Genomic DNA, 18,615 nt, shown 5'->3' with positions numbered 1-18,615 from the left:
CTTTCGAAAATGTTAATCAACATTCGTAGTACTTAAAAGGATATGCCCAGTTTGCTACAAAGCCCCGGAAAAAGAAAGTACAGCAACTAGCAACGCACTCAATTAACACACACTTGCACCCAAAAAAATGATTACTTTGCCAAATAGTGGCGATTGTATTCGACTTTGCCAAATCTAATAAAAAATCCGTAATGGACGCAAGTGATGGATTGCCTTATGGCTAAAGCTTTTCTTTTTTAACCGTTGTGTTTTAAGTTTAAATCTTTCACTTTATTTAGTGTAGAATATCGCTATTAAAGATAAAAATAAAGCAAGTAATGATAGTGGAAAATTTGTGATTATCTCTCTGTCTTATAAAAAAACTGAGCTACAAATGTAATTGAATGGTAGATATTATATATCATTACGTAATATGTACAAGACACCGAATGATTAACAAATTTGCTAATACAGAGGCACGGGAAATCGAGGTGGCTTGGGCTGCTTCTGCACCTTCACTGCAATCTTGTCATCTCTCGGAGGTTCTCGAGGACATGGCAATGCCATAAACTTTGGAATCTGGTCCCCTGCCATTATCACCGGCAAGCTTTGCCTCTGCTTCTGCTTCAAATCCTAATTAAGAAATAACTAACATCATTAATCTCTTCAATATAAAAGAAAACAAAAACAGGGTAATGTTCTGTTTTTGATATCCGACATGTTATGATATAAACCGTTCATATTCACGATCTGACAACATATAATACGACATGTTATGATGAAAGACTTGAATCTAAATTATTATTTAAATTTACAGTCTAAAAAAGTAACATAGTTAGGGGGGGGGAGGGGGGGGGGGGGGGGAGAGAGAGAGAGGGAAGTAATGATAAAGTAAAATTACTGAACTATTGAACTACTGAAAGTAATTAATTAGTTACCATGTGGGCAGGTTTAGATTTGGTGGGAGATGGCGGTTCGACGTCGGCCTCGGGGTCAGCGTCTTGGTTGAAAGATCTACGGAGTGATCTGAGCTTGTCCCAGTGGTAGCAGCACGAGAAGATTCCACTGAGGCTAAATATGATGATCAAGAGGAGAGCCGTGCCAAGAGGGAAGCCCAAGGACGGCCGTGATGCATCCACGTGGGGTGGTGAAAAATCCGGGCTCTCCATCGCTTGAATCCGATGATGACAACAACGGTGGCGGCTGTGACGGTGGCGGTGATTGTCCTCTTCCTTCACTCATGCGTTGAGGAGGACCCAGACGAGCCAGAGTTGTTGGGTTAAGGAATTGGGATTTTGGTTTTGGTGTCTGGGAGTTTGGAAATGAGGTAATTTATAAAAAAAATGAGTGAGGAGAGAGAGAGAGAGAGAGAGAGAGTGTGAGTACGTGTAAAGATACGTCCAGGTCCTTGGTACGGAATGATGTGGGGTCAGTTAAACTGGGTGCTAACGATAAGCTTGATTGAAAAGTACTTTTAAAATAATAAAAAATATTTTAAGAAAATATATTTTTGGATGTTAAAAATGCTTGAAGTGGTTCTTTTATAAGAAGTATTTTAAATGCTTTTACTAAATTCATTAGCATTTTTATTAAGCATTTTTAATTAATTTAAAAACACTTTCAAACGAGCGTATAAAGAGCGGATTTGGACTATTTGCTTTCTACTTTTGCTTGTATCCTTGGTAATAAAGAAACAAAATAATGTTAGAAGTCGTTTTATCATAATGGTGGAGCACAATCATTTTTTATTTTTTATTTAACCCTTTAACGTTATTGCTCCCTCTAGAAACAAAATGATGAAAAATATGGAAATAAAATGTTGAATTTAAATGTGGAAGCAATTGTAGTACAATTATAGAGATGTCATCTGTCAATGGATCGGATTTTTACTAATAGTAAATCCGAATTAATAGAAATGGAGATTTCCAATCCGATTATTCGAATTAGATAATTCGATTATAAATGGATCCATATATAAATTAAGAGTGATCCGACTTGATAATAACCTGATTTGACATTTTATTTTTTTTTATTTTTATTTTTAACTATCATATTTGTGTGAGGAATTTAAGCCTTTTTATGAATATAAAATAAACTTATACCTTCATTTTATTAATAAATATTGTATTTTTAGCAATGATATTTTAATCTTTTTAGGTCGTAAATTAGATTTGATAAGGATCTTATTCAATTTGAACTCAATGCTAATCAAATATGGGTCGACAAGTTAGATTCGATGATTCAAATTGATTCAAATACGGTCCAAATTTGATAAACCGATTAATATGACTACCATTTAATTCAATAGTCAAATAGCTTCGAATTTCAATGAATATTTGTAGATAACCTGTATCCCTACAGAGCTTAGATTTTGTTTGTTTCCTTACTAACAAAGAAAAAAAAAAGGTGGAAATAAAAAGTTGAGATATATTGAATCTAAATATTAAAGAAGTTAGGAAGTTGGCCTTCAGCTGGCTGCATTGCGTGCTTGCTATTTTGCACAAAGCCATTCAATTTTGTGTTCATGAATGGCTGGCTGTGCTGCATGTTACTGTGTGGAAGGAAGAAATAATGCATTCATAATTAAACCTCACATTTTAATATGGCTCAAGGATTTGGTGATTAACATGTGCATAGCATTAACAGGGAACCAACATTGTCTCGAACAATCATTGATGCATGAGGTTGGTGACTAATTATTTCCAGAGTTTTTCTTTTTCATTTTTCTTGTTGGTGATAGATAATGAAAGAAAAGACAATCGATAAAAAGATTCCAAACACAAGAGTTCTTAGCTATTTAAATTACAAACCCTCTTACATTCAGCTCAAATTTAAATTAAAAGAGCCGATTGTTGCAATATAAGGATGACGGTGGAACTGTAGTGTTGGTGAATTCTTAATTTTAAATAAATGAGTAAATTAGTGGAAAAATAAGGTGGAGTCTATTAGCCTTTCGTTTTATGTAACTATTGTAACTCTTTTTTTGTTAATTTGTGTTTTATTACCCTATTCACTAAGGGTGATACTAAATCTATAATTAGTAGCATTTTCTCCATCATCGTTTTTATTTATTATCTCACTACTCAATTTCTTCTACAACAATTATTCTCTCCATTCTGCCATTATTTCCGTTTTACTTACTGGCCAAAGAAGGATGTCCTTGCGGTGGAGCTTTGGACTTTTCCTTTTGTGCATATAACTTTGAGTCACACAATAATTCAATTGGGCTTTTGTATTCTGGAATGGACAAGTCAAGAAATACATTGCAGCATCGATTCGTGGACTTTGTCAAACCATTGTGGGTTTGAATCTCTTTAAAAAGAACGAGATACCCGCACTTTAACCTAATTATCTAAGTGCTTATTAAAATAATATTATTTTATTGTAAATTTTTTATCATAATTTCTTTATAATTTCCCAAACACTTAGTCTTTAGTCCTTTTCTTTTTGGGGCTAAAATGGTAGACAACTATGATATGATATGTGAGCTTTTTTGAGCAAAAGTTGCCGAGTAGGGGAGTTGGTGAGTTTTCCCAATTATGAGACTGATACAACTTTTCCATACAAAGCTGCACACCCAACGTGTCACCCAACTCTTGGAGGTCAAGAAAAATGTTGCTTGTGCTGTGTAGTCTTGTAGACGAGCAGTTAGCATAAAAGTAAATTTGTACTTCAGTGCATGTTAAGAAAAACACACTAAAGTTATGATTAATAGGATCAAGTTTTCATGGATTCTGCCAAAGCGATTGTATATTTTCTTTGCCTGCTCATAGGTTTTTGAACGGATGTTGAAACTTTGAAATGTTGGCTATGAACCTCTCAGTTAGGCCTCAAACCTATACTAATACTTCTTTTTGTGTGTTTATCCGTTTTACCTCTCAGTTAGGCCTCAAACCTATACTAATACTTCTTTTCGTGTGTTTATCCGTTTTATGTTTCTTTTTTAGCATGTCGGAACACTTTATGTTGTGCGTTGTTAATACTTAAAAAATGGTTCAAAACATCAATTCAGTTGTTGACTAAAGACTCTTCAATCAAATTTTCTACAGTTCTAACCTGAGCTCTAATTTTACTGTTTAAATTAATGGAGTAATTGGAAGGGATTATTATGGGAGCGGATTATATACACTCTTTTTAGTCCTTCACACACTACTCTTTACTTTTGACAATAATTAGATTGAATAAACTAAATAAAAACAACGAACGTGATTAAATAAGGGGTGTGTGAAGCGCTAAAAGGGTTGTTTGTTTATCATTTCCTGTTTATTATAGGGATCGTTTGGACTATAATTAATAATTGGGTAAAGAAAATGGTGCTTTAGAGTTAACCCCTTACAACACTTATTTTCTAGACAAAAACCCATCACTTTATAAACCTCTATATAAAATCGATCTAGATATTTTTTTTTAGCCTTATTTGCATGAAACTTCACTATAATGCATGACCCAATTTTACATTTTATGAATTTTAGATTCTACATAAATTGTGCATGCATTATACTCATAATATTGCTCTTATGTGGATTGATGTTGTGAAAGAAAGAAAAAAATTAGGGTTTTTTTTTTAAACCTAGCGAGCAGTGGCTTCGAGCTACGCCGTTGAGCCACCAACACCCAAAGCAGTAGCCTAAGTCATGGTTTTAAAACTAGCAACATTGCGCGGACATTTTTGCTAATAAACCGTAATTCTCTTGACAAAGGCAAACAAAATCCGTCCGTACTAATTTTTTTCTCCATGATGTTGACTTTTTAATACGCAAATGAAGCTAAAAAAAAAATTGATCCAATCGATTCCATAATCTTGCCATAAAAAAATTCACTTGATCTACAAGTTCTTCTCACCCGTAATGCAAACTGTAAAACATTATGGAAAGAAGAACCGGAGAGGAGGAAAAGCAAGAATTGAACTCATGCAATTTCAAAAGAAAGAGAAAATGAAACAAAGTTGAAGTGGTGTTGGCAATTTTAAATTTGGTACAATTAACAATTAAACATAGTATTATCTGACATCGAAAGAGTAAAATTTAGATAACAAAATATATGATTTTGGCATTTTAGAGATCTTAAAAGGTAGAATTAAGTTTCACTCAGGTTGGTTATAATATGGCAAATTAAAACAAAATGAAGTCTAAATATTTGACTTACAAATATAAATGAATAAAATGAATGGTAGAATTAAGTTTCACTCACGTGAGTTAAGGTTAAAACTTTTTACTTACAAATATAAATGACTATCGTTAGACAGTAATACTAAGTAACAATTAACTTTGAATTAGATATGCTAATCCAACCATGGTATCAGACCAAACCACTAAAATCAAAACCCAAAAATAACAAAAACAACATCAGCAACTAGGCTTGTCATTGCTTGTTGGAACCAAGTGAGAGTTGGCCACCCTTACTCTTGTCCAACGTGCGAGTCCTCACGTACACCTGCAAAACTTTTGAAGCCATGAGCTCTCAGCTATCTGCTAATTCCGGGACATTCATATGTTTTGTGTATATGTCATATCTCATTTGTACCCTTGGCTTTTATCTTTCAGAGAGTTGCAGACCCAACGAAGCTGGTTTGCTTCCAAGAAACGCAGTCTCCTTTCTGTTGGAGAGCATCGATGATTCACATCGACGCAACTTCTTTGTAACTTCATTTTTGTTCCTACCTTCAAGACAAATTTCATCCGTGCAAACATGGTGGGCAAAAAAAGGGTTGTGAAAACATGTCATATTATATGTGTGGATGGTAATTTAGCCCATGTCCTTGTATTCTTTTCCTTTTTGTATCAAAGGGTTTTCCAAAGGGTTAGAAAGTTGGAAATCCAATTACCCTAGACAACATCATCCCAAAAAAATTGTGCAAATGTCTGGCTTTGGTTGACCAATTTGATTAGAGTAATGTCCTTTATCATCTAAACTCAAATTTGAATCATCTTTTTTGCAGTTTAGATGAATTTGATATATTTATTTTATCGTTCGTAAAGAAAAGAAAAATGAAGAGCTTTGTGCAGTGTTTTGAAGATACGCCCATCTCCAAATCACACCTCAAACTTTCATATCAACCCAAATAAACTGAAATTGTCATGATCAAAATTCGGAACCAGTCCCTTGTACTTTTTCGGACAAGACTTGCATGCTAATCATTCAAAACCTTTTTTTTTTTTCTTTTCACAATGGACCAATAATACTACAACACATGTCCTCTCTTATATCTTGATAGTGAATGGGGTTTAATACTTCCAAAGAAAATGAAAGTCCCAACTTGCTAGCTAAGATGCAAGTGGGATCTGCAAAACTTGGGCCTCAATCTTTGAGGTGTGTAAACCGGATTTGGACTGGGCTGTGAAACTTTAGGCCTACAGTTTTATATCCAATTTTATATTTCTTTAATGTGAGCTAAGTCGAGGTTCATATTCCGAGCGGTGAACCAGGAAATGGGGACTCGAAAATTGAATCCTGAACCCAAATCAAGATAAAACTCGACCGTAGTCACAATTTTTTAATACAAGTGCGCGATATTCTACATTAAATAAAGGAGAAAGTTTGAACACAAGATGCAGTAGGTTAAAAAAGAATATCTTAACCACAAGAGCAATCCATCATTTATAATAATCACTAATAATAATTGTACATAATAAGGTGAGTAAAGCCTTATCAATGGTTAAAGTGGTGAATATGTAGTATCTTTACTCACCTCATTAGCCACTGATTGGTTTTTGTTTAATTTCATTAGGCACAATAAATTTTATTGGCTATTGTCAATTTGTTATATAGTGACCATTAGGTTCGAGGTTTGAGGTTCAAGTTCTATTATGGCGCCAAAGATTGAGAGTTTGAACTCTGATTCTTCAATGTAGGGTTCGAGTCTCAAGTCATGACATCAGAAGCCAGTCAAGTCTCTGGATTGACGAATGTTCTAATCTAACATTCACCAAAACATACATAGTTACTAGTACAAAAATGATCCTTATGAACTAACAAACATTAACTAGAGCAAAAATTAATCCACCTAATCTTAAACAAAAATCCAATCCAATCCAATTAGATGAGGCGAGTGAGAAGAGAGCACAAAAGCTCCTATTGCATTATTTCACTAGGAAATGCAGACATTGGCCGCACGGCCTCCAGGCACGAACAATTTCTCCATAGCAACAAGCAAAGAACATGTTTTTGTCCTTTTCACAAACAGTACAGTACCCCATGTTTGCTTAACTGAACAGCGCCTACATATAGCTATTGCAGAGCCTATATACTAGTACCTGCAGAAACAACCATTAATACAGCACAGCCAAAAAAAAAAAAACACTAAAAAATAAAATTCAAAAATAAAAAGGCAGAGAGATCATAGTGAACAATTGAATGGCATCAAACGAGTTCACTAATATAGAAGCATCTCGGTCCGATAATGTATTATTACGTGAAAATTTTTTTGAACAAAATAATTTGCATTATTCAACTCATGACCTACACAAAACAATTTCATTGGCACGTAATGTTCCATTCTAATAATTTAGCGTAGTGCTATTCACATACAAAATTTTATCTCCCACACATATTTTGTTAATTTCTGTAATTTAATATTTTTTAATTCATTTAATCCTACAACTAAAAATTAAAAATAATATGTAAAAAGTAAAAAATTATTCATGAATAACACAATTTATAATTTATTACTATGTAAATAATTATATGTAATAATTCATTATTGAACAGAACGCGGTGTATACCCTTGTTGAAATGGCAGGCAAATGCAATGAAGTAGTAGTAGGTGCAGGTGACGTGGGGAGTGATGTTAGGGTGATGATGGACAATATTTTGTGGCATGCACAAAACATGAATGCTTGTGCCCCCAAGCGTGCGAAAGCACTCCTGCCAGTTTCATGATGCTACTCCGACCAAGTTTCACCACCAACATTTTCATTATTTTAATCTTAATTTTTAATTTAGGCGTCTATAAACAATAATTTAATTTGGTAAAACAATAAACAATTAATTATTGAAGGGTATTTATGGAAAGAGAAAAATGATGGAGGAGGGAGGTTAGATGTCTTGCACACCACCCGGCAAACAGACGTCAGCTGCCGTTTTCTTGTCCCCCCCTACCACACTTCCTACCCCTGTTTTTCTCTGTCCCCCTCCCCCTCTTCCTAATCTTAATCCCTACCCTCTTCAGTGTTTGTTTCTGTGTTTATTATTTTTTTCAATACTCCTAATTAATTAGTTTAGCGACACTTAATTTTATTTATTCGGTCAAAAAAAAATTTAGCTTTGATTCACACGGTTGCGACGCTCACTATAACAAGTATGCAATTATTTTATTATTGATTATCATTAATGTTACTGTTTGGTTGATGTCTTATAATAAGCTCGTAACTATATTATTATTATTATGACTAACTCACTTTATCATCAACCCAAACTCAATAATGTAAAATATGGCGTATAAATTCAGGTTGAAAAAGTCAAGTCCACCGTTTATATTTGATTTTTGAAGCAACCATTTCATATATGATTGATTAGCAATACAACACTCTACCCATCACCAAGTATATAATTCATACCAAACTAGTTAATAATTAATATCAAGTTATCAAACCACATTCCTGGTTTAATGCCTGGGTTTACTCTTCTGAATATGATAGACTTGTCTGCACTTGTTATGTTTTTACTTTGTCTCTTTCAGGTTGGCTATAAATTATACTATTCCATAAAATATAGTATTCAAATTCAATTTATATTAAAATTTGAGTAAATTACACAGAACTACCTCAAATATTGGGTCATTAACAATTTCATACCTCGTCTTTAAAAAGTTTCAATGTCATACCGTATCTTCGAATTTGTTGTAATATCATACATTTCGTCAATTGTCTAAATGTTGACGTGGCACACTTTAAAAACTAAAAAAAAATATTATTAAAAACTAAAAAAAATCATTTAATATTTTTTTAAATATTAAAATAATAATTAATTAAAGAAAAGTTATTTATAAAAAATAAACCCTAAGTTCATCTTACCCCCCCTCCCCCACCCGCTGCAACCCAGAAAGAAAGAAGAAGAAAGAAAAAAAAACATCTTCATCTTCCCTGACCCCTCATTCCTTGCAACCCACCCCTTTCTTCCCCCCTCCTGTCTTCTCCTTCCCTCCTCCTCCGCATCCACCCTCTGCACCCACCATCTTCCCTCCTTTACACCCCTCACTCCTTAAATCCACACACATTCCCCCCATTTTCTCCGTGCCCAATTTCTCCACCTGACGAATCAGCGGAAGACGAGATTTCGGTTGTAGGGAAAGGGGGGTTGGAGAAGATGAGGATGTTTTTTTTTTTTTTTTTTTTTAAATTTTTATCTGAGTTGCAGGTAATGGGTGCGAGGGAGGGTGCGGAGGAGGAGGGAAGGGGAAGACGGGAGGAGGAAGAAAGGGGTGCATGGCAGGGAAGGTGGGGTCGGGGAAGATGAAGATGTGTTATTATTATTATTATTATTTTTATCTTCTTCTTCTTCTTCTTCTTATTTCTTTTTGGGTTGCAAGGAGTGGGGAGGGGGGGAAGACGAACTTGGGGTTTTTTTTGTTTGTTTAATATATAAATAACTCTTCTTTAATTAATTATTATTTTAATATTTAAAAAATATTGAATGATTTTTTTTTAGTTTTTAATAATATTTTATTAGAAAGTGTGCCACATCAGTATTTAACAGAGGAATTAACAGACAACTAACGGAAGGTATGACATTGCAACAAATTCGAAGATACGGTATGACATTGAAACTTTTTTAAGACGAGGTATGAAACTGTTAATGACCCAATAATTAAGGTAGTTCTGTGTAATTTACCCTTAAAATTTCAAATATCATCAACATTTTAAGATTCTAGAAACACTGCATTTTTCTTTGTAACTTTTCTACAACTCACCGGAGTATTGCTCTGTAGTAGTAGAAATATTTGGAAAGAAGGGGGAATGCAGCCTAGACAAGGAAGTTTCTCCTTCTTCATGTTATTATTTACCTAAAATTTTGTGGTTTTCAAACTTTTATATAATAATTTTTGTTTTCATCTATGTCTCATACATAAAGTGAAATTTTTGTGACACTTTTATATATCTGTTAAGCTTTCCGTCAGAATTGCAAATAACCTGTGACGTGGCACCCATGTTGACAATGATTGGGTGCCACGTGTCAATTTGGCCCACGTGGAAATTTAAAACTTTAAAAATTTAGATGCAAAACCCATCCACGTAGGTTCAAAGATCAACAACCCTAGGGTCATCAACAGACTCGGTCCCCTGCCATAACCCATACTAGCTACCAACCTAGGGAAGGAACAAAAAGCCTTAAAGGGATAAGAAGGTATGGGAAACTTGGGGGTGGGGGGGGGGGGGGTGCTTCCAAGATGCATGTTCCGACCCAGTACGCTAAATCCATGGAAAGGCCACATGCCATTGCCCAAGCTTTCCAACTTCAAAGAGATGATGGAAACTTACGAATGAGGGTTATAATGGTGCTTGACTCCACTCAGGATCCCTTTATCCTGCAACTCCTTGAATAAGTGAACAAACTAAAAACTGGGCGTCAGGGCATGATACTTGACTGGAATATGCCAAGGCCCGACCTTCTGACAAGGAGGATCTTTGGCACCCCTCTACGAGGAGAAACAAAACAAAAGATGAGCCATATACTGGGAGGGAAGATCTAATTGAGCATATTCATCTCTTTGAATCCACCATGGTCTACCAAAGAAACAGTGATGATGGTCGATGACTCATTTTCCCTCCACCTTCTTAAGTGGAGGTAGAGCTCTCAATTGTTATTGTCGTCTTCAATATGATACAGTGGATTCCTTCGCTGAGCTAAGGAGACTTTTTCGTGGCTCAACATATCTTCCACATTGATCGCTTACACTTTTCTGATGATTTATACACCATTTTTTAGAAGCCAAATGAGTCACTGCATGGGTATGTGGGTCATTTCAGCCATGAGTATTCTCTTTGTGTAGAGACAAATGATAAAACAGTTCTTAGGGCCTTCATGGTAGGCATGCATGAATGTTTCTCCAAGTACATGAACAATGCTAACACTTGGAATACTTACTATGAGGTGATGATACAAGCTTACAATCATACATTTGCCGAGGCAAAGACATATCAAGGGAATCCTTACCCCTATCAACAAGTGGGGAGTGGAAGTCAAATTCTACCAGGTGAGCAAATTTTGACCATTCAAACACTTATTATATCTTCTCCTGCCCCCACTTAGTAGCCCACTAAGTCACCAAACGTATTCATCCATTGGCAAGAGGAATGATTTTTACTCTCAATAAGCTCATTACAACAAGAAGGATAAAGGTTTGTATCAAGACAATTAGGAGTGGACATACCATCAACTATTATGACTCTGGGGGTCAAGCCTTGCTCTTTCAAAGTAGGGGAGAAGGAAAGGCTACTCAAAGACTCAGATGGCAAAACATTCACTATTATAAATGAGCATGCAGACTGCATACGTTTTGACTTGCAACTGTTCATTGTACTTTGTAACACATCTTTCGACAAATATTTAATGAAGAGGTAATCTAGACAACTTCGTCTAACTTTTTTACATTCCTAACACTAGAATGCTTGATCTCACAAGAAAAGTAGCAATATGTACAACATTTTCATCTTCAATTATGTTTGTTGTGTGAGTTTATTTTTTCATATGTATACTCAATAATTATTTTTAATGCATTTGATATTATCTATACTAAGGGGTGTGAGAGTGAGCTAAATTTCACAATGGGCTAACCACAGTCATTTGGTTCATATTCGCATTTGGCGAGAATCGAACCTAAGACTTCTACTTATAGATGAAAACGAATATCATTCAATCGTAGTAATAAGTGGCGCATACACAATAAAATCAATAACTTTGAGAAAAATTCATTACGTTTTTTTTTGAAAAAGGACAGTGACCTTGAGATGAAAAAAATATGATCGTCTGTTCCTCGGAAAAATTGGGCGATCGGAAAACGTGGTAGAATTGAGTTGTAATCCTATAATTATTTTAAATTATAGTGTATTCATAAATTGCTTTGGTTGTCTTTTCTATTGGTACTTTTTTGTTAATTGATAATTTAAAACAAAAGATCTTAAAATAATATTTTTTTTCATAATTTAAAAAATTAATAAGGTTTAGATGTTAAAATGGTCCTATGTTTTACCCTTACGACCGATTTGGCTCCTCAGTTAGTCAACGTGCTCATTTTCCATCCAAACATGTTTCAAATTGATAAAAAAAAGAAAGAAAAAATTAAGGGAAAAAAATAATAAAAATTCAACAACAACAAAATTGAAACCCTTCCACCTCTACCCTCAATCCCAGCCACCACCATCATCCACCCATCCAAAGCCACCACTACGAGTCACCTTGTAACTACCCATCCTATCTCTTTCAGAAAAAAAAATTCACCCCACGGTCTCCCACCTGCCATCAAATTCCGCATTATTTCTCTAGTGAGGTCGATGTTCTGTTGCTCTCCATCTTTTGCTCTCCTGCGCTAGTGTTGACCCCATACAACTCCGCGTCATATCCGCATCCACCATCTTCGTAGCATTGATCTGCATCCCTTCTACTCCTTTGTGGATCTCCCTTTCCATTGCACGTTCGTGGTTAGAGATGCTGTCTTGAGTTTTAATCTGAACTTTTATGTTATGTTTATTTAAATTTTACATTAAGCTTTTCAGATTTCTTAAATAAATAGGGTTTTTAATAAATTTTAAATGAAATATTTAACTGTAAATTAATGAAATTGACTATATTGGCTAACAATTTGAAACTCAATAATCAAATTGGCCAAAATAAAAACGCGAAAACTAAAATTGACCGAACAGGTAAAATACACAAACCATTTTTAACATTTAAGCCAATTAACAAACATTTTGTCATTGACAAAGCAACAAACAATAACGTAACGAGTAGTTACAGCAAAAGGGAGAACGTCTTTGCGCCAGAACTACATATTTTCGCGGAACCAAAAATTGACGGCTCAGATTCAGTGAACAGAGTCAATCTGAGCCTTCAATCCTCTCCCCATTCCTGTCCCAGATCGGCGCCGTGCAAAACCAGCCGGTCCGTATTTTCACAGACAAAGCATAGATTAATATAATTACAAAACCCCACCTTTTACCCGTATTTTCAGTTTTACCCCTACTTTTTTTCTTTTTCTTTTCAACAAAATATATTAATTATTTTGGGCTTCGAGTTCCTCGGCGAGCTCAGCCTAAAAAATACAGCTTTGTTGCTTTCTGCCTAATGGAAGGGTCCTAAGCTCTCTCTCTCTCTCTCTCTTCTTTCTCTGCTTTTACTTTGATGCTTTGTTTGCATTTTCCTTGAGAATTCAGAAAAAGGGTTCGTCGGTCTTCTTTTCCTTGTCTGATCCACACAAGTTCCTCAGGTGCGTGCTACCAATATTCCCATTTTTTATTTTGTTTTCCTGCTAATTAAAAACTTTTGTTTTTACAGTCTTAATTAATATTTGTGTATAATTTAGTATATGATTTTGCAGCTGAGCTTTTTTTTCTTGTTTGAATTCTGGGTCGTTTTGTTCTGAGATCTTGATGCTCTGTATGTTTTGGGTTCGTTCTGAAAGCTCAGTGTTTTGTGGTTTCTCTGTAACCTTGCCTCTCTCTCTGGTTTGATTTTTATTTATTTATTTTGGGTTTTTTGTTTTTTCAGTTGCATATTGTTTTGTTCAATATTCGGAGTAAATTCCTGGAGCATTTCAGCTTAATTTGCTATACTTTTTTTGGACTTTTATATATCGCAGTGGATCTGTACAATTTTCTTTTTAAAAGTTGTTTTAACATTTTTTTTGCATTTTCTGTTTGGTTTCCTAGAAAATTTAGGGAGATGAGAAAAAGGAGATTATTTTATTTTATTTATTTTTAAATGGTAAAGCTTAAGCTCATGCAAACAAAATGCTAAATACCCAGTTGACCTTTTTCCTTTCCAAGAAAGTATAAATACGGATTCACTTTTCAATTTGTTTTTGATGTGCATTTGGTTTAGTTTCTGATGGAATCACATCATAAAGTAGCAAAATTTCCTATTAAGCTTGTGAGGTTGAAGTTGTGGAGGATACTTGTTGTGTTTGTTACAACCTTTCGTTGCCGGTGAATGTAACTTTTCCATTTTTGTTAGGATTTTCATGTCCTAGTTTCTTCTTGAGATTCTTTCAATTTTGCAACTATCTTAGGCTGTTCATAACGTGTTGTGTAATGGTTCGGGTTTGTTTGAATTTACGGAGTTTTTTTATACGAGCGGTATTTGGGGGAGGGAAAATCGAACCTAGGATTTCGGGTGCAAGGACAAATGCTCTTAAGCGCTTGAGCTACAAACCTCTGGCATCTGAACCTTTAGCTTGGACTATGGTGGCTTGTGGTTTGATCTGAAGCCATATAAATATATGTTCTCTGGTACATTGATTATATGGGCAGACCAGTGAGCACTTTCCCAATTTGGGTTTTTTTCCCCTTCATGGATTTGATTGTATTTCGACTAATCTACATTTCCCAAATGGATCCTGTCAAATATTTCTATTTTTTCTTTAGATTATTCATATATATATCCTTTTGAGTTTCATTTCTCACCGGAAACTATTCTAGGAGAAGCTTGAATCTGTTCCATTGGGATATTGATCTGTCTTGGTTTAATATGGTTTACATGTTACCGGTTTCTGGATAGCCACTGTTTGTTTTATCAGATAGTTTTGTGACTTTTGTCTTTTGAAAACCCCTTTAGTCATGCTCACAATTATTTTGATGGGAAAATCATGATGAGAAAATTCATGATTCTCTGTTCGTAAAATTTTCTAGGACTCTATTTATACTTGATGTGAATTTAATTTCCATTAGATGAGACAGTTAAACCTTAAACTAATGAAGCTTTCTCCATCTTGTGCTGTTGGGATTTTCATGTTTTGGTTTCGCTGGTAGTTTTACAAGCAATGAATCTGATAATTTGGTTCATATTGTTTCCCTTTTGCAGTAGTGTAGTTGCTAATGTCTCCACCACTATTGGGTGGTGAGGAGGAAGGGCAGAGCAATGGGTCTATGGTAGCTTTTTCACGCTCTATGGACTGTATCTCTCATAACAGTTCTGGACTGAAAGAACGTAACTACCTAGGATTGTCAGATTGTTCTTCAGTCGACAGCTCCACGGTCTCGAACTTGTCAGAGGGGACTAAGAACAATCTGAACTTTAAGGCTACGGAGTTGAGGCTCGGTCTTCCTGGATCCCAATCACCAGAACGGGAACCTGATCTTTGCTTGTTGAACTCGGGGAAACTTAACGAGAAGCCACTGTTTCCTTTGCTTCCTTCAAAAGATGGAATCTGCTCCTCATCACAGAAGAATGGCAACAAAAGGGGCTTTGCTGACACTCTGGATGGATTCTCAGAGGTGAAAAGTAATGCATATACTGAAGGAAATTGGATGTTTCATGCAGCTGGCTCTGATTCTGAATCTCCAGAATCTGTTGGACAAGGGAAGTTTCCTGTGAATTCAATCAATGTAATGCTATCATCCAGGCCTTCTGGGAGTCAGCCAACCATAACAAAAGAAGCACGCACTAAACAAGAACAATCTAATGCTACAAACGGAGGCGGCCATAACCCTTTGGGTGCTTCTAACAATGGAAGTGCCCCAGCTGCTAAGTAAGTTAGAATTTTAGATGGACGACTTTGAAGCTTTATATGAAATCTGTGGTTTGTTCGTAATTGTATCTACATTTGGTTGGCAGGGCACAAGTTGTTGGATGGCCGCCAATTAGATCATTTAGGAAGAATTCTCTAGCCACTACGTCAAAGAACAATGATGAAGTGAATGGAAAACCTGGTCCCGGTGGACTTTTTGTCAAGGTCAGCATGGATGGGGCTCCCTACCTGAGGAAGGTAGACCTGAGAACCTACTCTACATATCAAGATCTGTCTTCTGCTCTGGAAAAGATGTTCAGCTGTTTTACCATAGGTGAATTACTATACTTTATTTAATATTGATATCATGTCTTTACATATAGAAAAACATTCCATTTCTGCATGGACCCAATTTCCACACTTTTCTATTGTGATTTCAGGGCAATATGGGTCCCATGGAGCTCCGGGGAGGGAAAGACTGAGTGAGAGTAAGCTGAGAGATCTTCTTCACGGATCAGAATATGTGCTTACATATGAGGATAAGGATGGTGACTGGATGCTTGTTGGGGATGTCCCATGGGAGTAAGTTCTAATATTCCTGTATTTTTCTGATTGGTTTCCACAGGGAGAATTTTTTAAACTGTTATAGTGCAGAAACATTGTTTCATTATTTCCCAGAGTTGAAGCCTTTTGTTTGTACAACATATATTTTGAAATTAAATGACCCTTCTCACACAAACAACTGTAAAAGTTTGATGTATCGCGGTACAATTTACATGTATGGGTTATAAGCGGGGAATATTAGGATTCCCCCATCGATGAGAGGGAGGACTTCCCTTATGGAGGGTGATGCTTATTTTTTTTTTTTAATGAACCGTAAAAAAAAAAAAAAAAAAAAAAAAAAAAAAAAAAAAAAAAAAAAAGAAATTATGACAAGGGTGAGAGTTTTATTAATGAAATGCTTCATTACTCCATTGTCAGGAGGGCGATACTGTATTGTAGACTTGCAAGAAACTAGAGATCTTAATCGTCTGAGGGACTTGATAGTCTGGAATCTAAATTAATCTACATTTAGTCCTTAATCTCCAATTCATCGACTAAAGCTTATGTTGACAGGAACATCAAAATTTGTGAAAGCATACATGAATCTTGTTTACATAACATATAAAGTTTTGAGGCCCAGTTGAACCCTTGCATAAACTGTTTAATTTACACTTTATTTCCACATTTATTTTTAGTATTTCTTCTAAAATAAAGTACAAAAAGATAATAACTTGTAGAATTAAAATTAAAGTATTTCAATTGCTAAACTGACTCATAAACTTTTGAAAATGTGATAGCCTTGTTCAGGAATTAAGTTCTTCTGTTCGTTTCTATTTATAGAACTTTTATGAATGCAATATTTTCAATAGATTTCAGTATTAAGAACATATCATGAGTTTGCTCCAGCCGAAAGAGGAAGAGTAAAAAGTGAAACAACAAAAGTAGTTCACTATAACGTTGGATATTCTAAATCCTATGGTCCATGATGCTTATCTTGTATATTCTGTTTTTTTACAGGATGTTTATTGACACATGCAAGAGGTTGAAGATAATGAAGGGCTCCGATGCCATTGGTTTAGGTTTGTCTTTCTACTTTAGCGATCTACTCGACTACTCTTAATTTGTACTGATTGTGTTTAACAATAATCTTATGATTTGTTTCCAATATCAGTTCCACGTCAGATGGATATTTGGGAAAATAAAATTACTTATAAAAGATAAAATGGGAGATTTTTGAGGCACTGAACGAAATGGGTGAATTTTGTAGACAAGTGAGTTTCCTATTTACTTCATTAGGTGTGATGGCCGTGCAATGAGTAAATCCCTCTTAATTGACTTGAACTTAAAGCAAATTTATGACAATCTATGTGGCCCCTTGGAGTCCTAATGAAACAATCTAACAAGTAAAGTTGGTATGTTGACATGAACTATTTTCTAGTACAGCTCATAGCATAAAAACTGCGGTATCTGTGGGAAGTAGAATGATTGAACGCGATGGTTTCAGTTTTCATGCTTTGTTGCCATGCACTTCATTTAGCCTTACCAGAAGACGCTTGCATTTTTTTGTTCAAGTTTTATATGGATCTGCTGTGCATAATTGTAATGTCTTAAAATTCTAGATTACTACTGGTTTCAGCTTATGGTTTTACGAGATAAACGTTTGATCTTTTCACCTTTTGATTTAAATGATGAATTGTACTCTTATCCCATCTTATCCTGTTTGTTTGTTCCATATATAGCTCCTAGGGCCATGGAGAAATCCAAGAACCGGAACTAGCCAGTGGCTGATATCAAAGTGAACATCTGAGCTGTGGGGAAAGAGGAGTGAGCTGCAAAAGTCGGAACTTGGAAGGAAGAACGCTGGCTGGATGGTAGCATCATGTCGAGTAACTTGTTGATGTATTGATGTTTGAGTTGGGTCGTGTCGAGTCTGTTATTATAAAACATCTTAAAACTGGTTAAGACTGTTAGTAATTTGTGGAGTTGATTAATGTTATAGCCAATTTAGTTGAAGTTGTTTAATTTGATGAATTGGTGATGCTGATAATTCTTCGTTGCATATCCACCCCTTTTTCAGTAAGGATAATATTCTTCATTCATTCGGGCTGCGACATAACTGCGCTTTGGACATTGTGCGGCCCGACCCAGTAAACTCAGATTTACATATAAAACTTGGTCAAATGTCATGCATAAAAATATGTTCGAACATCACGTGTTTTAAGTTTTCATAACTTGCAGATTGGATTAACCACCGACCGACTCCGTCGTGTTGGATTCTCTTCCTCTCTGCGCCTTGACTACCGCCCCATGTGGTGGCCTGTTATATAAAATTGGTGGACGACATTGTTCAAGGTGATCATGTTTTGTTTTTGCCACTATTAACTTAGTGTCTGTCTTGTCTTAATATTTGGTTTCATTTGTCGTGTTGGTTAAAT

The 18,615-nt window shown here is 35.3% G+C and overlaps 2 protein-coding genes across 2 annotated transcripts; one reads left to right on the top strand and one right to left on the bottom strand.

Annotated features, from left to right (window-relative positions):
* Positions 1-376: 376 nt before the first annotated feature.
* Positions 377-1,299, bottom strand: LOC137719375 (uncharacterized protein At5g65660). The gene is made up of 2 exons (XM_068458419.2): positions 918-1,299; positions 377-612 (listed from the first exon to the last, which is right to left on the bottom strand). The coding sequence occupies exons 1-2, from the start codon at positions 1,146-1,148 to the stop codon at positions 445-447; spliced, it is 399 nt and encodes a 132-aa protein (XP_068314520.1). The 5' UTR covers positions 1,149-1,299; the 3' UTR covers positions 377-444.
* An 11,659-nt stretch (positions 1,300-12,958) lies between these two features.
* IAA9 (indole-3-acetic acid inducible 9) lies at positions 12,959-18,227 on the top strand. The gene is made up of 6 exons (XM_068459033.2): positions 12,959-13,399; positions 14,992-15,658; positions 15,745-15,971; positions 16,078-16,219; positions 17,198-17,259; positions 17,920-18,227. Exons 2-6 carry the CDS (start codon positions 15,006-15,008, stop codon positions 17,955-17,957), a joined length of 1,122 nt encoding a protein of 373 aa, XP_068315134.1. The 5' UTR covers positions 12,959-13,399; positions 14,992-15,005; the 3' UTR covers positions 17,958-18,227.
* The last annotated feature ends 388 nt before the right edge of the window (positions 18,228-18,615 follow it).

This window comes from Pyrus communis, chromosome 1 (assembly GCF_041283825.1).
Source record: "Pyrus communis isolate YQ-2024b chromosome 1, ASM4128382v1, whole genome shotgun sequence".
NCBI lineage: Eukaryota > Viridiplantae > Streptophyta > Magnoliopsida > Rosales > Rosaceae > Pyrus > Pyrus communis.
This window is presented reverse-complemented; position numbering and strand designations above follow the sequence as displayed.